This window comes from Zeugodacus cucurbitae, chromosome 5 (genome assembly GCF_028554725.1).
Source record: "Zeugodacus cucurbitae isolate PBARC_wt_2022May chromosome 5, idZeuCucr1.2, whole genome shotgun sequence".
NCBI classification, from domain to species: Eukaryota; Metazoa; Arthropoda; class Insecta; order Diptera; family Tephritidae; genus Zeugodacus; species Zeugodacus cucurbitae.
Window position 1 is genome coordinate 25,607,148 of NC_071670.1, and position 24,916 is coordinate 25,632,063.

General features: G+C 39.6%; 1 protein-coding gene across 1 annotated transcript; it reads left to right on the forward strand.

Moving 5' to 3' along the window:
• Positions 1 to 14,897: 14,897 nt before the first annotated feature.
• LOC128922078 (uncharacterized) lies at positions 14,898 to 20,320 on the forward strand. Its single transcript, XM_054231537.1, has 2 exons — positions 14,898 to 15,124; positions 19,245 to 20,320. Exon 2 carries the CDS (start codon positions 19,251 to 19,253, stop codon positions 19,836 to 19,838), a length of 588 nt encoding a protein of 195 aa, XP_054087512.1. The 5' UTR covers positions 14,898 to 15,124; positions 19,245 to 19,250; the 3' UTR covers positions 19,839 to 20,320.
• Positions 20,321 to 24,916: the final 4,596 nt, after the last annotated feature.

Consider the following 24,916-nt stretch of genomic DNA (forward strand, 5'->3'; position numbering starts at 1 on the left):
AGCCAAAAAAACAGCTGGTATGATGAGGATTGTCGTCTCGCAGTGGAGAGAAAACAGACTGCCTACCTCGCAATGTTGCGATCGACCGCAACACGAGCGGGATGGGAAAGATACCGAGAGCTGAAGAGGGAAGCGAGACGCATTTGCAGAAAAAGAAAGAAAGAGGCAGAAATGCGTGAGTATGAAGAGCTTGACAAGCTGGCCGACAGGGGTAATGCTCGTAAATTTTACGAAAAGATCCGGCGACTAACTGAAGGTTTCAAGACCGGAGCACACTCCTGTAGGACCCCCAGCGGTGATCTAGTGGTTGATGACCAGAGTATACTGTGTTTGTGGAGGGAACACTTCTCCAGCCTGCTGAATGGCAGTGAAAGTACAACACCAGGAGATGGCGAACCCGATTCCCCAATCGACGACGATGGAACAGATGTTCCATTGCCCGACCGTGAAGAAATTAGAATAGCAATTACCCGCTTGAAGAACAACAAGGCGGCGGGGGCCGATGGATTGCCGGCCGAGCTATTCAAATACGGCGGCGAAGAGCTGATAAGGTGCATGCATCAGCTTCTTTGCGAAATATGGTCGGAAGAAAGCATGCCCGACGATTGGAATCTGAGTGTACTCTGCCCAATCCACAAAAAGGGAGACCCCACAATCTGCGCCAACTATCGTGGGATAAGCCTCCTTAACATCGCTTATAAGGTTCTATCGAGCGTACTGTGTGAAAGACTAAAGCCCACCGTCAACAAACTGATTGGACCTTATCAGTGTGGCTTTAGACCTGGAAAATCAACAACTGACCAGATATTCACCATGCGCCAAATCTTGGAGAAGACCCGTGAAAAAAGGATCGACACACACCATCTATTTGTCGACTTTAAAGCTGCTTTCGACAGCACGAAAAGGAGCTGCCTTTATGCCGCGATGTCTGAATTTGGTATCCCCGCAAAACTAATACGGCTGTGTAAGTTGACGTTGAGCAACACCAAAAGCTCCGTCAGGATCGGGAAGGACCTCTCCGAGCCGTTCGATACCAAACGAGGTTTCAGACAAGGTGACTCGCTATCGTGCGACTTCTTTAACTTGATGCTGGAAAAAATTATAAGAGCTGCAGAGCTAAATAGAGAAGGTACAATCTTCTACAAGAGTGTACAGCTCCTGGCGTACGCCGATGATATTGATATCATCGGAAACAACACCCGCGCCGTTAGTTCTGCTTTTTCCCGCCTGGATAAGGAAGCGAAGCGAATGGGTCTGGTGGTGAACGAGGACAAGACGAAATATCTCCTGTCATCAAACAAACAGTCAGCGCATTCGCGTCTTGGCTCCCACGTCACTGTTGACAGTCATAACTTTGAAGTTGTAGATAATTTCGTATACCTAGGAACCAACATTAACACCGATAATAATGTCAGCCTTGAAATCCAACGCAGAATCACTCTTGCCAACAGGTGCTACTATGGACTGAGTAGGCAATTGAAAAGTAAAGTCCTCTCTCGACGAACAAAAACTAAACTCTACAAGTCCCTCATCATTCCCGTCCTACTTTATGGTGCAGAAGCGTGGACGGTGTCAACATCCGATGAGACGGCACTAGGAGTTTTCGAGAGAAAGGTTTTGCGGAAGATTTACGGTCCCTTAAACATTGGCAACGGCGAATACCGCAGAAGATGGAATGATGAGCTGTATGTGTTGTTCGACGACATAGACATAGTCCAGCGAATAAAAAGACAGCGGCTACGCTGGCTGGGTCATGTTGTTCGAATGGATGAAAGTGCCCCAGCTCTGAAAGTTTTCGATGCAGTACCCGCTGGTGGAAGCCGAGGAAGAGGGAGACCTCCACTCCGGTGGAAGGACCAGGTGGAGAAGGACCTGTCTTCACTTGGTATTACCAATTGGCGCCAAACCGCCAAAAGGAGAGATGCGTGGCGCACTGTTGTGGACTCGGCTATAACCGCGTAAGCGGTTTCTACGCCAGTTAAGAAGAAGAAGTATGAATGTATACAGAATATGTAGATACATATTTTAGACACAAAAGAATGATTATATAACGTTATTTACCTAAACCTTTCACGATTTTCTGGTGGGTAAAAATTCCATTGTTTTGTTAATATCATAAAAATATATTATCAGTCCTATTCTGTGCACTTTACAAATTCAACAAATTTCTAATTTCGTATTCTGTGTCTAAAATAAAAAGCTTTTTTCTTGATAAATTGTTAAAAAGTACTCTTGACAAAAAAATATCTCGTTGTGGATAGTTGTGAAAGTAAATTTGTTGTAATAGAGATATTTTACTTTTGTCGTTATTTTTATACAAAGAAGAAAAATATGAGCATGTTGATGGCTCGCGTTATTGTTTATATTGACGTTTTTATATTAAGAAATTTATTTTTCCCTTTTTTGTTTTGTTTTGAAGATAATGAGGAAATTGTTTTCTATATATTGCATGCGATTATAGCTTAGCAATTTTTTGCCTATAATGAACAAAGTTTAGATTTCGTAGTTCCCAAGGAACTTTTCTGAAGCTAAACATAAAACCAACTAAATCCAAATTGCATTTCAAATAGTTTAAATATAGTATAAAGGACATATGTACATATTTATATGTATTATATTATGTAGCATTCTATGGCTTTGCGGAGGAGCTAAAGCCTGGGGGATCTGGGATGGAAACGCGAATAGCTCCTGCCATCCGATTATCAATCAACCTCATTTACGCGCGGTATAACCTTATCATCTATATAGAGTAAATGGGGTTGTAAAATCATACCAAATACTTTGCATCAGGTCTGGGAGGCTTCAGTCGATATTTCGACATCAGAATCGGATAGATAGGCTGATAACCGGTGAATCGGTCAATCAAACCAAACTTATCTACGAAGCCACAATGAAGAAGGCTCGGTTAAAACAAACACTCATCCAAATAACGACCTTTTGCATGAAAAATAGGGCCATATTCTGAGCAAGGTATATTTGCTGCTCTCAGAAACTTCACGTCTAGACCAAGAGCAAATGATTTATTCTGAAATTGAAGTTAAATTATTAACTATTTTGCAACAAGTATTGAAATGCATGCGAAAACGTATTTTATAGAATAATTCAAAAAATTTAAATTCAAATCCATATAATTGGACAGAAATCAGCTGTTTCTGTTTACATTATTTTGTTTCCCTCACGTGTGAGGATATATATTCATATATTTAAATTAATATTTTTTGATACTGGTAATTAATTTCAAAACACTTTAAATGTTTATTATTTACAAACTACTAAGAAACATATAATTTAGATTCTAAATACTATTTTAATAATATATATAGTTTTGTATATACGAATGTATACCACAAGTATAAGCAAGCTGTGTATGTTACAACGAGTTACATCAGATAACTTCAGCAGTGCAGTAATAACTTGTGAATTTATGTTTTATTTGAAAACTATATATATAATAGTTCCTGTAATATTGTGTATAAAATTGATGTGTATTGGGGGATGGGGTCATATGTAGAAGTTCACGCAAGTGAGGAAAGTTTCTGATTGCCATTTACTTGGGAGTGGCCAGGAACGATTCTTTTACATATGACTCAAGCAGCTCACGACTTCCGGTTTTAGACCAAGTATCCCCTGGGTAGCCAACAGACATCCGTTTGAAGGCGAGCTAAAGTGAGAAGGCGAAGCTCGCTTCTGCGGTTGTGCGTGGGGTTTGGGACCCACCACATAAAAAAACCTCCCCACTGAAAAAACAATCAGAGCCTAGGAAGAGAAACCCCACTTTTGATGACGACCCCTGCTAACGTTCTAAGGATCACGATTTGAGGGCATGCACCTGGACTAAAAGCTGACATCACCGCAATCCAAGAAGTACGATGGATGGAACAAGGACGGACGAAGGTGGGTCTTTGTAACATCTACTGCAGCGGCCATATAAAGGAGCACAAATTTGGTGTTGGATTTGTGGTGGGAGAGAGACTCCGTCGACGAGTCCTGGCACCCCGGTGGATAAACGTCTTGCCACAATCCGCATCAAAGCGAGGTTATTCAACATGTCGCGGATTTGCGCCCACGCCCCAACGGAAGAGAAAGACGATGTGACCAAAGATGCTTTCTATGAGCACCTAGAACGTACCTATGAGCGCTGCCCCCGCCACGATGTCAAAATTATGCTTGGCGATTTTAACGCCAGCGTGGGTAAATAAGGTGTCTTTGGCACAACAGTCGGAAAATTCAGCCTCCATGACGAAACATTGCCAAACGGAGGCTGATCGACTTCGCTGGGGCCCAAAATATGGTTGTCTGTAGTACCAGATTCCAGCATAAGAAAATTCATCAAGCAACATGGCTATCCCCTGATCGAAACACGCGCAATCAAATCGATCACGTTGTGATAGACGGAAGACATGTCTCCTGTGTTTTAGACGTGCGTACGCTCCGAAGACCTAATATTGACTCGGACCATTATCTAGTAGCAGCAAAGATACGCTCTCGCCTCTGTGCAGCAAAGAACGCCCGTCAACAAACACAAGGAAGGTTCGACGTCGAAAAGCTGCAATCACAACCGACAGCCGAGCGATTTTCTACTCGACTTGCACTCCTGCTCTCTGAGAGCAGTCATCAGCATCTCGATATAAGGGAGCTGTGGAACGGCATCTCAAACTCATTGCATACCGCAGCAGCCCAAACAATTGGTCTCCGGCAACGCCAAAAAACCAGTTGGTACGATAAGAATTGTCGTTCCGCAGTGGAGAGAAAACAGACTGCCTACCTCGCAACGTTGCGATCGACCACAACACGTTCGGGGTGGGATAGATATCGAGAACTGAAGAGGGAAGCGAGACGCATTTGCAGACGTAAAAAGAAAGAGGCCGAAATGCGTGAGTATGAAAAGCTTGAAAAGCTGGCCGACATGGGTAATGCTCGAAAATTTTATGAAAAGATGAGGCGATTAACAGAAGGTTTCAAGACCGGAGCATTATCAGGTAGGGACCGAGGAGGTAATCTGGTAACGGATGTCCAGAGCACACTGGGATTATGGAGGGAACACTTCTCCGACCTGCTCAATGGCAGTGAAAGTACAACACCAGGAGATGGCGAACCCGATTCCCCAATCGATGACGATGGAATAGATGTTCCATTACCCGACCATGAAGAAATTCGAATAGCAATTACCCGATTGAAGAACAACAAAGCGGCGGGGGCCGATGGATTACCGGCCGAGCTATTCAAATACGGCGGCGAAGAACTGATAAGGTGCATGCATCAGCTTCTTTGTAGAATATGGTCGGAAGAAAGCATGCCTGACGATTGGAATCTTAGTGTGCTCTGCCCAATCCATAAGAAGGGAGACCCCACAATCTGCGCCAACTACCGTGGTATAAGTCTCCTCAATATCGCATATAAGGTTTTGTCGAGCGTATTATGTGAAAGACTAAAGCCCACCGTCAACGAACTGATTGGACCTTATCAGTGGTGATTTAGACCTGGAAAATCGACAATGGACCAGATATTCACCATGCGCCAAATCTTGGAAAAGGCCCGAGAGAGAAGAATCGATACTCACCATCTTTTTGTCGATTTTAAAGCTGCCTACGATAGCACGAAAAGGAGCTGCCTTTATGCCGCGATGTCTGAATTTGGTATTCCCGCAAAACTAACACGGCTGTGTAAGTTGACGTTGAGCAACACCAAAACTTGATGTTGTAAAAAATAATATGAGCTGCAGAGCTAAATAGAGAAGGTGCACTCTTGTAGAAGATTGATTGTGTTGACAGTCATAACTTTAAAGTTGTAGATAATTTCGTATACCTGGGAACCAGTATCAACAACACCAACAATGTCAGCCTCGAAATCCAGCGCAGAATCACTCTTGCCAACAGGTGCTACTTTGGACTGAGTAGGCAATTGAACAGTAAAGTCCTCTCTCGACGAACCAAAATCAAACTCTACAAGTCGCTTATCATTCCCGTCCTGCTTTATGGTGCAGAAGCTTGGACGATGTCAACATCAGATGAGACGACACTAGGAGTTTTCGAGAGGAAAATTTTGCGCAAGATTTATAAACCTCAGAACATTGGCAACGGCGAATACCGCAGACGAGTAAACGATGAGCTATACGCTTTATACGACGACATTGACATAGTTCAGCGAATAAAAAGACTGCGGCTACGCTGGCTAGGTCATGTTGTCCGAATGGACGAAAACGCTCCAGCTCAGAAAGTGTTCGATGCAGTACACGCTGGAGGAAGCCGCGGAAGAGGACGACCTCCGCTCCGGTGGAAAGACCAAGTGCAAAGTGACCTGGCTTCACTTGGTGTTTCCAGTTGGCGCCAAAAAACAAAAAGGAGGAACGAGTGGCGCGCTCTGGTGGATTCGGCTATAATCGCTTAAGCGGTTTCTACGCCAAATATATATATATGTAAACACTGGCTTAAACATCCAAGGAAGCTGTAAATAGGACAGGACCATAACAATTCAATATCCCTGAAAGTATATCGGAACTTAGGATTTTACATTTCTCGGACGGACGGGCTCATAAAACTATAAGTCATAAAAAAATTATTTTAACTACATATTATATTTTAGTAAGCCGCTTATTATTAATTCGTAATGCCTAGATGAAGTAAAAGATCTATTATATTAAGCCGACTTCAAAATAGAAGACGCATGCAAATTATGAGAGAAAATGATTTTATCGAACAACTGAATCACATAATACGGAAAGCCATGCTATTCGCAGATTAGATCCCGTAATACGTCTTTCCGAACAAAATGGCAATACAAATGGTACAACATAGAATCAGGAGACAAAATATTCAAAATCGCTCTGAAGAGCAAAATAGGAATATCCGGAGCGTAGGTCCCGTCGGGAAAATCCTCAAATTCGGTCTGAAGAGCAAATAGGAACACTCGTGAACGTAGGTCCCGTCGTGAAAATCCCGAGGTACGGTCTGCCGAACGAATTACAGATGCTATTCAGCACAGAACCAGGCGAGATATTCCTCAAATTCGCTCCGAAGAGCAAAGTAAGAACACTCGGGAACGTAGGTCCCGTCGTGAAAATCCCGGGGTACGGTCCGCCGAACGAATCACAGATGCTATTCAGCACAGAACCAGGCGAGAAGTTCCTCAAATTCGCTCAGAAGGGCAAAGTAGGAATACTCGGGAACGTAGGACCCGTCGTGAAAATCCTGAGGTACGGTCCGCCGAACGAATCACAGATGCTATTTTGCATAGAACTAGGTGAGACAATCAAGAAATTAGGTCATAAGAGCAGAATAGAAATACTAGGGAGCCAGCACTTCGACGTCAAAACCTTACTATTCGATTGGTTGAGCAGTTTCATAATACCGTAATGCACCGCGAACTTTGTGCAAGAAATTCTGAATATAGAAGGGAGGAACGTTTTAGAGAAACACAACGTCGACAATTTATTAGGAGGGGTGCAAGAGTTGAAATTTTGAATCGTAGACGTCATCGTCAAAGACAAATTTGCCTTCATAGAGAAAATATTGACAATAGGCAAATTGAAAACCAAAGTCAGTTTGAATGAATGAGAATAACGAGAGCAAATAATGCTATAGAAACTGATGGTTCCGAAAATAGTGCCAATTTGACAGATTTTCGAACCATTTATTTTCTTAATATAAGGAAAGGCCCTACCGAAATATGCATTTGCTGTGGGGGTTTATGGTTTTCACACCAAGTACGTCAAGTACACCGTCCTCTGGGATATTAAGTACAAAGTTCGCTTAAAGGTGCCATTGTAAACATACCCATTTCTGTATTGTGACATCTCTACCGCGGTCATTTGATCATGCTCATGTGACACAGTTAGAACTACTGCAAATTAAGAATAGTACATCCATTTGCCTTCGGAAGTTTTCTGGTCGCAACCGTGTTACAGCTCAAAATGTATTAAATGAAAACTTAATTCAACATGATGACGGTTACAAAGTTTTGAAAGGTGTCAGATCCTCACCTGCTCACTGGGAAGCAGAGAAAAAAAGCAATTGCAATGATTCGCCAATTTGGGCTCTTTCTTCAGAACTCTATCGGCTGCTGAATCTCAGTGGATTGAGCTCTTGGTTCTTCTCTCGAAAACTGTTGATTCAAAAGATTCACATGACATATATTGGCTTAATAATGCTCCCAGGATCAACTTTCAAAATCCTGAGACATTCCCCGAAGTCATTGATTTCATTGACAATTATGTTTCTACAGATGGTTCAGTAAGCCATTTAGAAAATTATTTAGATTATCAAAAACATAATCACAGTAGCTCGTGTACTAGAAAGAAATAAGAGGACAACAATTTTGTCGTTTTGGTATACCATATCCACCAATGCCTTCCACACAAATATTGCTTCTTTTTTCAGACACAACCCAAGACTTGGAAAGACATAAGCAAAACTTTTCTAGAATTCAAAATGTTTGAAATTCAACTCTGACTACAGAAGACATTTCGAATTTAAATGATTTTGAATATTTCAAAATTTTCAACATATAGGTCATAAATTTATATCAAGAACGGAAATATCTGCACAAAAGCAGTATATTGCTGCATTTGGCTCCATCTTTCGGAAGCTAGTAATGCAGAAATATTTATCAATACCTCACGGCCGGAGAAACGTGTTCGAATGGTAAAACCTAGAGCGGAACTTCAGAACCTTCCTTCAGATTCTACTGAAATATTTGTAGCTGGTATTTTAGACCGCTATGTGCAGAGGCCCGATCAATTAGAAACTGTTTGCTTAGCAGATTTTGCATCACCGTATAAATTTGTTAAATCCAGTAGAGGAGTTCGAGGCAGTGATAATGAAGAAGAAGAGAGGGAAGACGATAACTTACCAGATACTGGAGTACCAATTCCCCTTAAAGACCATAGCGGTTTTGTTAAAAAACGTAACAAACCGTGTATAATTCGGTACAGAAGATTTAGTCCTGATGTGGCCATAGTTGAGTATTTCCGCGAATTGGTAATGCTCTTTTATCCATGGCGGAATGAACTGCAAGACCTTACTGAAAATGATAATGAGCGAACATGCATAACACATCGTATTTTAATAGAGGAAAATCGAAAAAATATGATGTTTTTGAACAAAGAGAACTGGAAAGTGTCTTAGAAAGTCTAGAAAGTTAAGAAGAAGCTGTGCAAAATGAACTACCTGTTGTGAAAAATGAGTTTCCCGTGTTAGCACTTCCAGAAATAAACCCTAATATCAATTTGCTAGATTTGCCTGTTGCAGATTCAACTAACAATGGTACTGAATCTGATTAAAATATTAGTCTTATTAAACTATGCCCTTTAATTCCGGTTGAGGAATTATTTTCTTTAGTTCAGAGTCTTAACATTAAGCAAAAAACATACTTGACTCATTTGATGCACCAGCTTATAACAAGTCGACCATTTTATGAGTTCATTGGGGCGGAGCAGGTATAGGAAAGAGTCGTTTGATATCTGCGATATATCAAGCACTTAATCATCGTTTTAATTCTACACCTAGATCCAATCCAAGCTCATTGAAAGTTTTTCTTTGCGCACCTACAGGTAAAGCAGCCTTCGGAATACGTGGACTGACGCTTCACTCAATATTTTCTTTACCTAATCAGTTGAATAGAGAGTTGAGGCCACTTAGCAATGACGTAGTTAATTCACTGTATTCCAGGCTCATCGATTTAAAATTAATTATAATTGATGAAATATCGATGGTAGGCGCTCGTATGTTTAGCTCTGTTGATGCCAGATTAAAACAAATATTCAAAGCAGAGAGTCCCTTCGGTGGGATACCGATTATAGTTTTTGGTGATTTAAAGCAATGATACATACAGCGCTTTAGTTGGTTAACCTTTGTGGGAGTTATTCAAATATTTTGAATTATCCGAAATAATGAGACAGAGAAAAGATCAGGCTTTTGCTATAGCATTAAACCGTATGGCATCCGGTAGTATGACAAATGATGATATATCCCTAACTGAAACTCGAATAGTTGTTTCCGAAGAAGTTCCCGATGATGCGGTTCATCTATTTTCAACCTATGCGGACGTGTTTTTGATGCGCTCCGTGATAATTATCTAAAGCAAAAAGAAAATACACAATATACAAAACAATTTATAAAGTGCATTAAGCTAAGCTTTAGCCAATAACGCTGAAAGTGTCAAGCAAAACAAAAAAAAAACACAAAAATAAAAGTGTGCAAACAATAAACAAATAATAAATAACAAACTATAAGTGAGCAAAATAAACAATAACATGAGCGCTGCGCAGCCTCACCAACAAGGCCGTAGGCATTCTCTAAATGCCTACTTTAGCTTTGTCGAGCCTGCTAAACCAGCTCCTACCAACAAACAAGGCAAAGGCGAGAATGATGAGTCATCACAGCGATCAACTGAGCAGCACCCGAAGCAGAGCTTAGAAACAACAAAAGTAGCAGAGAATGACAGTCACCAACGGCCAGCAATAAACATGAACGCACCGAAGCAGGTACCTGCAAGCGAGCAAACAGTGAAGAAAAGCATAACGCAAGGTGAGAATGTACAAATCAAAAAGAGTCCATCTGTACAGATTGGCATTGACCGCTACGTCAATATTAAAAGGAAATTAAGTCCTGTGAGGTCAGCGGTCAATCCTAAAAAGTTTCAAGGCGGCACGCCAATCAAGAATAAGCCTGAAATTTTAAATGGCAACAGATTTGCCTTACTAAGCAATGATTCTGATGATAATGCGAAGGGTACCACCACAGTCGCTTATGCCAAACCGCCCCCAATATATTTGCGCGAGCGTAGCTCAAATACTCTTGTTGCTAAATTAAGCGAAATTGTAGGTACAAAAAACTTTCACATAGTGCCTTTAAAAAAAGGCAACATAGATGAAACGAAAATACAGACTTACACTGAGAAAAGTTTTATGGATGTTGTTAAGTTTTTGTCAGATAAAAATAAAAATTATTATTCCTATCAGCTGAAGAGCTCAAAGGGCCTAGCTGTAGTAATTAAATGTATAGAGTCTTCAGTAGACTCTAGTGAAATCAAAGAAGCTATTGAAGAATGTGGCTTTGAAGTTAAAACTGTCGTAAACATCTTTAATAGAAATAAAGTACCGCAACCCATGTTTAGAATTGAATTGATGCCGAATTCTAACCAGCTTAAAAAGAACGAAGTGCATCCAATATATAATTTAAAATATTTGCTGCACCGTAGAGTAACCGTAGAAGAACCACATAAAAGAAACGGTCCGGTGCAATGCACCAACTGCCAAGAGTATGGGCATACCAAATCATATTGCACTCTACGCAGTGTTTGTGTGGTATGTGGTGATTTACATCCCACTTCAAAATGTATCCTTAAGAAAGAGGATTTAAACAAAAAATGCAGCAATTGTGGAGGAAGTCACACTGCCAATTACAGGGGTTGTCCTGTTTATAAAGATTTGAAATCGAAGTTATCACAGGGAATTCAAGCACGACGTAACCAAATGCTACATACTCCCCATAATGAAATCATAGATATCACAGACCATATTCCTAAACCCGGTATACTTAAAAAAATTGATGTACAAGGGAGCTATGCCAATGTTGTAAAAGGCAACACTGTACAAATGCAACTACCACAAAATCCACCAAATGGTGGTATTGAAACCATGATTATAAATCTAACGCAATGTATGACACAATTTATGTCTACTATGCAAAATATGATACAAGATTTAATAAAATCACAAAACCAAATGCTGCAAACTTTATTAAGTAAAAAATGAGCGTACTAAATATCTGTATATGGAATGCTAACGGTGTTAACCAACATAAATTAGAGATTATTTAATTTCTGTCTGAAAAAAATATAGATGTAATGCAAATATCAGAGACTCATCTGACAAACAAAAACAATTTTAAAATACCGGGATTTAGACTGTATGTTACAAATCACCCGGATGGAAAAGCACACGGTGGAACGGCAGTGTTGGTTAGAAATAGGTTAAACCACTATGCTCGGGAATCTCATGCTACAGCCCAGTTACAAGCTACAACAATATCCTTAAAAAATAGGAATTCTGATTTAAATCTAACGGCTATATACTGCCCACCTCGTTTTAAAATTACAGATAGCGAATTTAAAGACTTTTTTGGAACGCTAGGTCATAGATTTCTAGCAGGTGGAGATTATAATGCAAAACACATGTACTGGGGTTCACGTCTTATTAATCCGAAAGGACGCCAGCTGTACCAAACCATTATGAACCACAATAACATTGATATAATATCTCCTGGCAAGCCCACATACTGGCCCAGTGATCTCAACAAACTACCAGATTTAATTGATTTCGCTGTAACCAAAAATATAGATAGATCGCTTGTGACAGTTGATACATGTACAGACTTATCTTCTGACCATTCACCTGTACTAATAAAGTTGTGTGAACAACCCATATTCGTTGAGCCAAAAGTGGGTCTGACATCTCACAAAACGAACTGGTTAAAATATAAAAAATATGTGAGTAGCCACATTAATATTGATTTAAAAATAGATACAGAAAGAGATATCGATGAAAGCATACGAGAATTTAATGATGTAATATCAAATGCAGCTGTCATAGCAACACCAAACAGAAATAATAAACCAATTAGCCGAAGAAAAATCACTAATAATGAAATAGAAAAGCTTGTAAATGAAAAAAGGCGAGCTAGACGTGAATGGCAGTTAAATCGCTCCCCTTCTACTCAGCTTCAACTAAAATATGCTGTACGAAAATTAAAAACAGCGCTTAAACGTGAGGAAGAATACCACACTCACAATTATATAAATAAACTGTGTCCAAACTCAAACAAACGAAATTGTCTTTGGAAAGCCCAAAAGTCAATGAAGCCTCCAGTCGACTCCAATTTGCCTATAAGAGGCTTGGGTGGAAACTGGGCACGAAGCGACGAGGATAAGGCAAATTGTTTTGCAAATCACCTAGAAAAGGTATTTCAACCAAATTGCCCAAAGAACAGCTTTAAGCTGCCAATCATCTCCAATAGCGCTAACAAGTCGCTTGGGTCTATTGAAACGTCATCTTCTGAAATTATTAAAATCATAAAAGAGCTGAATCCAAAAAAGTCGGCAGGACACGATAAAATTACTCCAAAAATGCTAATTGAGTTACCAAATATTGCTTTAACAGTGCTCTCCTTGCTCTTTAACGCTATTTTCAGTTTCGGGTACTATCCAATTTCATGGAAAAAGTCGCAGATAATCATGATAGAGAAACCAGGTAAAGACTTGACACAGCCGTCTTCATACAGACCAATCATAGAAGACTGACCCTGTCCCTGTCTTTCTAAAATATTTGAAAAAGTGTTACTATCAAAGATGTCTCCTTTCCTCCATGAAAATAATGTAATACCAACGCACCAATTCGGTTTTCGTGCAAAACATAGCACTGTAGAACAAGTACATAGAATTACTAACGAAATCAGAAGGGCGTTCGAGTATAGAGAGTACTGTTCTGCTATATTTCTAGATGTGGCTCAGGCGTTCGATAAAGTGTGGCATGACGGGCTTTTATATAAGATTAAAAAAAGCTTACCTCTCGAAATGCATAAAACCTTGGAGTCTTATTTAAAAAATAGAAAGTTTACTGTCAAAGTAGGAGACTTCATATCTGAAGAACGACCAATAAGAGCTGGTGTACCTCAGGGCAGTGTTTTAGGGCCAACTCTATACATAATATATACAGCTGACCTTCCAACAGCTAGTAATGTTTTGACATCAACTTTTGCGGATGACACAGCTTTAGTGAGCCGAAACAAATGCCCAATTATAGCATCAAGAGTACTAGAAGATCATTTGATTTTTGTCGAAGAATGGCTAACCAACTGGCGTATAAATGTAAACGAACAAAAGTGCAAGCATGTTACATTTTCCCTAAGACCAAAAACGTGCCCGGCAGTTAAAATGAACAATATTTTAGTGCCCCAAGCGACTGAAGTAACATATCTTGGTATTCACTTAGATAGAAGGCTCACGTGGAGAAAACACATATCGAGCAAAATAACCTGCATGAAGATAAGAGCTGCAAATTTAAATTGGCTTCTAAACAAAAAATCAAAACTTAGCCTAGACAACAAAGTTCTGTTATATAACGCGATAATAAAACCGATTTGGATGTACGGCATTCAACTGTGGGGTACGACCTGTGCAACCAATATCGATATAATTCAGAGATTTCAATCAAAAATGCTTAGAACAATCACGTGCTCACCATGGTACATGCGTAATGAAAATATCCATAAAGATCTTGGTATTCTCATGGTAAAGAAAGAAGTGGAGAACAGCAGACACAAATATTTATCCAAACTCCGAGATCACCCAAACCCATTGGCTAACGCTTTAGTACATTCTTGCAATCACTCACGTCTAAAAAGAAGAGATATGCCAGCACACTGATGAGCAACGTTTCACCAAAACAACTCAATCACTTGGTTGAGCTTGTATAGTTTTAATTAGAATTAAGATTTAATAACTTATTGTTAGGCTCCAAAGAGCAGATTCAATAAATAAACAAATATTGAAAAAAAAAAAAAATCTATTTTGGTCCAACGAAGAGACAAATAATTTCAATGCACTTAAGCTCAGTGCTTAAAAGACTGCTAAAGACTCAGTTAAAGGAATTGGTATAAGTGAGAATGAGAATATTTTGGAAAGAGTTAAACTTTTCTGTCCAAATGAGTCTCAGCCAACACACCAGACACACCATCACACCACATTTTTTAATCTAACACACAACACTGACATCATCACCACACCACATTTTACACCACGTTCTAACACCCACACAATGATACCACCCACTCAAGAGAGCAGCACACACCAATGCGCAAACTATACGCCAACCCAAAAGAACAAAAGGACAGACGACATGATCGGACAGCCTCTTGCGCTACGATATCGGTCCGAGACGCACGAATCCCTTAGGCGAATTTTCACGTTTTTGGCAGTCATCCCGTTCGAAATTGAATTTACCTTTTGTATTTTTTTTTTAATTCAAAATTTGTATGAACATTAATATAATATAATAATTGTTAGAGTTATTATTATTGAAAAAACATAAGCGTGTGTTCGACCTTAATTTGAAATATACAATCAGACGGTAAGTGCGAGGAAGGTGGTGTATAACGGAAACATGGTCCTTCGAGCCTCACAGAAAGGCACTATCGGAAATTAACTTACAAAAAACGAAAAACATATTCGAAACAGTGACTAAAACATAATTGAATAATAATTAAAGTGTTGTGAAAATACAAAAATTAATATTTAAAATACCAACCAATAAAATACGTTCAGTGCTGTGGGCCGTGACTTTACATCTTGACATATTTAAATACTCATATGTACGAAAAAGTATGCACAAGTGCAAGAAAATAAATATATACATATACACAAAACAACAAAAGCAATAAGTGAGAAAGTAAAAAGTGTCTGCAGATTACATAGTGTTTGTTATACAAAAATCACAAAAGAGAGAATATATCTCACCTCATAAATACAAAACAAAAAAAAAAAAAAAAAGAAATAATATATATATATAAACCAAACGGGCGCGAATTCAAATAAAATAACAAAAACAAAAAAAAAACACATTTACAACAAATTATACGGGCGCGATTTCTAACAACAATCAATAAGTAAAAAAAAAAAAAAAAAAAAAAAAAAAAAAAAAAACCAAATAATACAAGGTGGAATAAACAGCTGGCATCCAAGATTGGATAACAATCACACGCTCAAACTCACACTCACATCAGAATAGTATAACTAAAAATCCTTGAAGAAAATCAAAGTGAGTTGTATCGTTTCAATTTTTGGTTATAATTTTTTATGTAAATATGTATGTATGCTTATATAACCACGGTTGCATATTAAACCAGTAAAAACTTCGTTTGAGGAAATTAAAAAAAAAAAAAAAAAAAAAAAAGGTTATTTAGTATTTATGTACCTGTAAAATTTCCGGCAATAGACCTTCTGCTACTTAAAGCAGTAAGCAGGATTGCTTAAAATCCGTAAGCTATAGACGCATAATAAATATCTATACATAATTCTAGAGAAAGAAGGAAACAGAGAAAATATAGACATACATATTACATACAATAACATAAATATCACTGTTAACATACATTAACACACATAACTACAATTATATATATACATATACTTATAGAGCAGACATCAATTACCTGCACACTGCAATTTCTCTCTTCTTCGGATTATTTGTACCGCCAAAATAATAAATAATAAAATTTGTAGACATACATACACACAAAAAAAAAAAAAAAAAAAAAAATCCCTCTCTCTTTGCAAAACAAAAATAAGAGAAGTGCAAATAACACGAAAGCAGAAGTACATGAACATAAGCACATACACATTTATGTACAAAGGGTATTAACCCATCCCATCACGTACGCACGAGGACATACCAATAAGTCCGTAAAATAAAAAATACATAAAAAAAAAAAAAAACTTAGATATATATACACATAATAGGAAACGGGTACATACGGCCTTCCACAGGCATACGAGTCCTTATCACAAGTAATAAGTGCGCTCAGCACCGCAGGGTTCCCCTTAAAAAAGATTACAGCCAATCACCCAAATATCTTAAAAAATATACCAAAAAGCAATTTGTTGGATACTAATTTCCTTATATTCGAAAAGGAAAGTACAACAAAAACTCTAGGCATCCAATGGAATGCGATATCTGACCAGTTTTCATATACTACAGAGTCAATCTCCGCATTATCTGCCATTACGAAGAGACAAATTTTATCCTCTGTGGCAAAACTTTTCGACCCCGCAGGATGGCTTTCGCCAATTATGATACAAGCGAAAATCCTGATTCAAGAATTATGGCTAGACGGAACCGACTGGGACGAACAAGTGAAACCTCTTCGCTTAGAAAAATGGTCCCAATTCGCTACAAATTTGAATGATATTTCGCATATCCAAATACCACGGTGGGTAAACTATTCCCCCGAATACCAAGTCGAACTTCACGGCTTCTGCGACGCCTCTGAAAAGGCATATTGTGCCACTATCTATGTGCGCGCGCAAAGCGACACGGCAACTACAAGCCAGCTACTAGTAGCAAAGGCAAAGGTTGCACCTCTTAAAACGTTAAGTCTACCACGACTTGAACTCTGTGGCGCACTACTACTAGCAAAACTAGTTTCCATGGTGCGGACCCACTTAAATATGGCAAAATGTAAATTATATCTTTGGTCCGATTCTGAAATAGTTCTAGCCTGGTTAGAAAAACCACCACACGCGTGGAAAACCTATATTTCTAATCGAACTTCTCAAATACTTGACCTAGTAGGATCAGCAACTTGGCGACACGTTGCTAGCGCAGACAATCCCGCCGACCTAGGTACAAGAGGGTGCAAACCTTTGCACCTCGCCACCACCACCCTTTGGTGGAACGGCCCCGGATGGTTAACCGAATCCTCCGATTCGTGGCCACAGTCACCCATGCGTAACATAGTTGCCCCAGAATGTCGGAAAATGGTCACCTTTCATACAGCACTGGATGATACCGACATCCTTGAACGATTTTCATCGTTCCCCCGAGCCCTCAGAGTAGTCGCCTACATGCTCAAATTCATAGAACGACTCAAACTTCATGTTAAAGGAGCAACTTGCCTCCAATGCGATACATTGACGCACCCACACTTACAAAAGGCAAAGGTCGCTCTTATCGCATCGACTCAAACGCGCTACTTCAGCCGCGACCTATCATTATTAAGAGAATCGAAACCTATTGATAAAAGGAGTTCACTCTTAGTTCTAAATCCATTTCTAGACACGAACGGTCTGCTTCGTGCGAATGGTCGGCTTGCTAATTCAAGCTTAACATATAACGAACGATATCCTATAATAATACCTGAGAAGTCCCCATTTGCCACATTATTTATTAATTACATCCACCACCTAATGCTACACGCCGAACATCGCCTCATGCAACAGATGGTTCGCCAAGAGTATTATATACCTCGTCTTAAGCCCCAAATAAAAAAGTGCATTTTCATGTGCAAAATCTGCACCATGCACAAGCAGAAAATGCGAACGCAGATTATGGCAGCACTTCCGCCTGAACGCTGTAATTTCGCTCTGCCTTTCACCACCACAGGTGTCGATTTTGCTGGGCCTTTTCAAATAAAGGCGTCCATGCTAAGGTCTCCCACCCTCATGAAAGGCTACGTGGCTGTCTTTGTCTGTTTCACGACAAAGGCAGTACATCTTGAGCTCTGTACTAATCTGACGACGGAGGCTTTTCTCGCGGCTTTTGCTCGCTTCGTCGGACGACGTGGCTTTCCATCTAAAATCATGAGCGATAATGGCAAAACTTTTATAGGAGCTCAAAGAGCCACAGAAAAACAGTTTGTGGACTTCATAAAACAAGTCTCACCTGACATTGTACAAAAATATGCTCCCCAAGGCATCAATTGGCAGTTTATCCCCCCAAGCGCTCCACACATGGGTGGTTTATGGGAAGCAGCCGTAAAAAGCTTCAAATTTCATTTCAAGAAGCTAGCTGGCATTTACAAATTTAATTATGAAGAGTTTACGACATTGTTAACAAGAATTGAAGCCGTCCTCAACTCACGGCCTCTCGCTACCCTCTCGCAAGATCCATCAGACTTTACAGCCCTTACACCAGGGCATTTTCTTAAAGGAGCGCCCATACTGGCCACACCTGAGCCAGACGTGGCGTCGCTCTCCTTATTAAACAGATGGGAAAGAATTAAAATTCTCCATCATGAATTCAGTCTTCGATGGAAAGAAGATTACTTAAAGGACCTCCACAGAAGGTACCGGTGGAAAACACCAGAAAAAGCGCCTCAGCTTGGAGATTGCGTTTTGATCAATGACGATTGTCTCCCCCCCACCGAATGGCGCCTTGGCCGCATAGAGAAGCTTTATCACGGCTCCGACGGTCATATTCGCGTAGTCGATCTCCGTACGCAAAACGGAACACTAACTAGGCCACTCGTTAAACTATGCTTTTTGCCGACAGCCGATAAAATAATAACCTAAAACGAAAACAATAAACCGATAAACCGAAAAACCCGTATAATAAATCCTAATTAATTAATGAAACTATAAAACGAATTATAAATGGTCGATCCACATGACGGCCAACGCATACTACATAACGTAGCACCAACTAACGTATCAATATTTACAACATGCATATAATATAAATACCATTTTGACAGGTAAATATGGATAGCGATATGCCCACTACACCAACGCCAGCCGTGCGGTCAACAATCCAAGTAACACGCCCGGGGCCCACTCCAGCCCCTCGCAACCCTGCGACCATAGCGCCACCAACCGCTGCCCGTGCATCACGCACGAACCCGACGCCGGTACCAGCAGGTCCGCAGCGCACCCGATGCCCCCTTTGTCGGCGCCCACATCGGTTGCCACACTGCAGCATATTCAAGAAGATGCTACCGCTGCTACGACAACAGGTCGCCCAGGCACATGGCCACTGCCTGAATTGCTTGGCGACTACCCACTCCACGCCGGAGTGTACTTCCAGCTATGGGTGCCAAATATGCATGCGGATGCATCACACCCTCCTACATCGAGATGGCGGACAACAACCTGCCCCCCATGACCGTGGTACAAACCGACGCTCGCAGACGAACCATGTTGCACGTAGGCAACCTCAGCATTCTCGCAGTCGACGCCCACACTATAGCCCATTCACGCGCCGCCGTCCACACAGGTCGCCGTCTCGCCGGTCCACTGGGCTCAGCAATGTGGTGGCCACTTTACAGCAGTTGCAACGACTACTAGGCTAATTACTCGCCTAGGGGGGCCGGGATGTCCAAATGAGTCTCAGCCAACACACCAGACACACCATCACACCACATTTTTTAATCTAACACACAACACTGACATCATCACCACACCACATTTTACACCACGTTCTAACACCCACACAATGATACCACCCACTCAAGAGAGCAGCACACACCAATGCGCAAACTATACGCCAACCCAAAAGAACAAAAGGACAGACGACATGATCGGACAGCCTCTTGCGCTACGATATCGGTCCGAGACGCACGAATCCCTTAGGCGAATTTTCACGTTTTTGGCAGTCATCCCGTTCGAAATTGAATTTACCTTTTGTATTTTTTTTTTAATTCAAAATTTGTATGAACATTAATATAATATAATAATTGTTAGAGTTATTATTATTGAAAAAACATAAGCGTGTGTTCGACCTTAATTTGAAATATACAATCAGACGGTAAGTGCGAGGAAGGTGGTGTATAACGGAAACATTTTCAAAACTTCTGAAACACAGGGACTGCCATACGAATTGACATTAAAAATCACTGCTAAATATATGATAACAGTGAATATTAATACAAGTGATGGGTTGGTTAATGGAGCAACTGGGTAACTTATGCAAATTGATTTCCATTGTAATTTTCCAGCAATTATTTGGGTTAAATTCTTGGAACCTTCTGTTGGTTTGATAGCCCAATCAGAAAGGACTCATCCTGTTGAAAGTTCCTGGACACCAATTGAAAAAGTTATGAGATCTTTTCAATATAAAAGAAACGAAAAATTGCAATTGAAAGAAATCAATTTCCAGTTGTTCCGGCTGAGGGAATAACTATTCATAAAAGTCAGGCTCTTCAGGTATTTTATGTTTCGTAGAAACTTGGAGTTATCCTGGCGAATATTTTGAAATACCAGGATTTAGTCTAATAAACGAGCTGGGGATAGATAGCACTTCGACAAGCAATCGAAATAAACGGGGCCTTATAATTTATGCAAAATATAGTATTGCTAGCTCTATAGAGCAAAAAGTTATGAGGAAAGTGTATACAGATCGCAAAGTTTTAGAAGCAGTTTTGTTTAAATGTTTCAAAAATAATTGTATGGTTCTTTACAGAAACTCAGCTTTTCCTCTCAGATATTTAAATGCAGAACTACAAGAAGTCCTTACTAATGAGTTGTGCAATCAAAATGTGATAATTGTTGGGGATTTTAACATTTGTCTAAAGTCTTCATGGAGTCTTCATAAGAAATCTTCTTCAACAAAAAAACTTTAGTTCCCTGCTTAATGTAGAATATTCAACTACACCTGCGGGTACACAAATTGACTGGGCATTTTCAAACATGGATCATTCCCATGTTAAGCTCCAGTTACCGATGCTTGACTTGACACAGCTTCGAAAAATTTGGCTTAGAAAACTTAGATACAGTTATACTTCACACAACTTCAACTTCAGCTGTTATTATTATAGTTTCTGGGTAGAGTTGTCAAATGTGCAGATTTAGCTTTAAAATTAAGTTTTTTTTAAATTAAAATATCACCAAGATTGAAGATTTTAAAACTAGTATACAAAAAAATCACACTATTAGGAAATCTGTGAACACGTGAAAATTTCCTGTTTGAAAGAAAACTCTTTAATAAATATATGAATATAGCTTTGAACAGAATAGCACAAAAGAAACGTGCACGCGTAGTTCAGTTTTTCGGTATTTAGAATTGTTAGAAGATGTAATAAATTGGAGCCAGCCAAGCGTATAAATGATAGGTGAATAAATAATTTATTCAAATTGTATTTGAACATTTACAATAAATTTTTCATTACATAAATTCGCAAAATATTTTTTTTTCTGAGCAGATCCACAAATTCCTGCAGAGATTCGCAATAGTTATGTTTCTGTTGCAAAAATTACCCTTATATCGTACCTATTTGATTTGATTTGTTATAAATAAAATAAAAGATTTTTTTATTAAACACATTAAAAAATAATTGTTGTGAAAAAGGTATTTTCCTCTGAATTATCTTATTTTTTCTTTATTTGAAAATTTATAAATATTAAAGATTAGACTTTTAACATATTTAATGTTAAACGAAAACATTCAGGCAACACTGGAATAGTGTCATTATGAGAATGAAAAGAGAAGCAGTGAGAGAGGGAGAGCAGTTCAAATGTCAACGTAAGTTCTAAATTCAACAGACTTTCAAGTCAAGTCATGCGTTCGGTAATCAAATACATGCAATTAATTAAACGGATCTTTTATGTGACAGTTCTCAAGTCTCTCTAGGTCAAGTCAAGCATGGATAACTGAGCTTTTAATGCTATCACTTACAAGACAGCGCATAGCTATCATGTTGGTCTCTATTTCGAACTAAAGGCTTAATACAATATTTCTCTTTTTCACACATAATGGCATTAATAATAGGTTAAAATTTTTAACAGCCGTTTTTTTAGAAAAATATTTTTAAATATAATAAAAAAATTATTATGTTAACCAAGAAAAATTATATCATAAGTAATATTTGTTAATATATAAGAAGTTGTATAAGTATAAGGTAGATTAAAAAGTAATAGAATTTTATAATATTTTTTAGAAAATATAATAAACATATAAATTAAATAAATTAAGATAAATAAAAAAGATGTTAACTAAGAATATTTAAATCAATTGTACTATTTTTAAATATCTATTCTAATATTATAAAGAGGAAAGGTTTATTTTTTTGTTTGTTTGTCTCGAATAGGCTCTGAAACTACTGAACCGATTTGAAAAATTCATCGTTGGAAAGCTATACTATCCCTGAGTGACATAGGCTATATTTAGTTAAAAAAAAATAGGGTTCCTTACCAAAACTCCGATAATGTAAAAAAATACCAAAAAACTGTCTTTAATCGCTAATGCTGCGAAAACGATTGAAGATATAACAAAGTGATGTACTACAATTTTGTAGAACTTATCAATATCTACAAAAAACGTCGCGACATCATATCTCTAACTATTATAGTTTTGTCACAATAAGCGATTTTATATGAAAAAATTAATTAAAATACCACTACTTCAAAATGCTCTTTATTTATACCTTACTATTAATCCTTACCGAAATAAATGATTTATTATTTAATTATTATTTAAGATCGCTGTAGAAGATCGGTGATCGGTGTAGAAGTTCACGCAAGTGAGGAAAGTTTTTGATTGTCATTCACTTGGGAGTGACCAGAAACGATTCTTCTCCACATGGTTCAAGCAGCTCTATGCTATGGGTAGCCAACAGACATCCTTTTGAAGGCGAGCTAAAGTGAGAAGGCGAAGCCCGCTTATGCGGTTGTGCGTAGGGCTTGGGACCCACCACATAAAAACGAAGTACCAATGAAAAATCGACGAAAGCCTCGGATGAGACACCCCCCTTTTGATGACGACCCCTGCAAACGTTTTAAGGATAATGATTTAAGGGCATGCACTTGGAATGTCCGGACCCTTAATTGGGAAAGTGCCTCTGCCCAGCTAGTTGATGTCCTCATACGACTAAAGCCTGACATCACCGCCATCCAAGAAGTGCGATGGACGGGACAAGGACGGAAAAAGGTGGGTCCTTGTGACATCTACTACTACGGCCATATAAAGGAGCGCAAATTTGGTGTTGGATTTGTGGTGGAAGAGAGACTCCGTCGCAGAGTCCTGGCATTCACCCCGGTGGAAGAACGTCTAGCCACAATCCGCATCAAAGCGTGGTTCTTCAACATATCGCTGATTTGCGCCCACGCCCCAACGGAAGAGAAGGACGATGTGACCAAAGATGCTTTCTATGATCGTCTAGAACACACCTATGAGCGTTGCCCCCGCCACGATGTTAAAGTCGTGCTTGGCGATTTTAACGCCAGGGTGGGTAAAGAAGGTGTCTTTGGCACAACAGTCGGAAAATTCAGCCTCCATGACGAAACATCGCCAAACGGCCTGAGGCTGATCGACTTCGCTGGGGCCCGAAATATGGTCGTCTGTAGTACCAGATTCCAGCATAAGAAAATACATCAAGCTACTTGGCTGTCTCCTGATCGAAACACGCGGAACCATATCGATCACGTTGTGATATACGGAAGACATGTCTCCTGTGTTTTAGACGTGCGTACGCTCCGAGGACCAAATATAGACTCGGACGCACCCGCCTCTGTGCAGCAAAGAATGCCCGTCAAAAAACACAAGGAAGGTTCGACGTCGAAAAGCTGCAATCGCAACAGACAGCCACGAAATACTCTACTCGACTTGTACTCCAGCTCTCTGAGAGCACTCATCAGCATCTCGGTATAAGGGAACTGTGGAACGGCATCTCAAACTCACTGCGTACCCCTGCAGCCGAAACAATTGGTCTCCGGCAACGCCAAAAAACTTGTTGGTACGATGAGAGTTGTCGTTGGAGAGAAAACAGAATGCCTACCTCGCAACGTTGCGAAAGGCCACAACACGTTCGGGGTGGGACAGATATCGAGTACTGAAGAGGGAAGCGAGACGCATTTGCAGACTTAAAAAAAAGAAAAAGGCCGAAATGCATGAGTAAGAAAAGCTTGAAAAACTGGCCGACATGGGTAATGCTCGAAAATTTTATGAAAAGATCCGGCGATTTACAGAAGGTTTTAAGACCGGAGCATTATCATGTATGTATATCATGTATCATCGATTCCCCAATCGATGACGATGGAATAGATATTCCATTACCCGACCATGAAGAAATTCGAATAGCAATTACCCGCTTGAAGAACAACAAAGCGGCGGGGGCCGATTGACTACCGGCCGAGCTATTCAAATACGGCGGCGAAGAACTGATAAGGTGCATGCATCAGCTTTTTTGTAGAATATGTATAAGTATAATGTGGTATAAGTCTCCTCAATGTCGCATATAAGGTTTTGTCGAGAGTATTGTGCGAAAGACTAAAGCCCACCGTCAACGAACTGATTGGACCTTATCAGTGGTGATTTAGACCTGGAAAATCGACAATGGACCAGATATTCACCAAGCGCCAAATCTTTGAAAAGGCCCGAGAGAGAAGAATCGATACTCACCATCTTTTTATCGATTTTAAAGCTGCCTGCGATAGC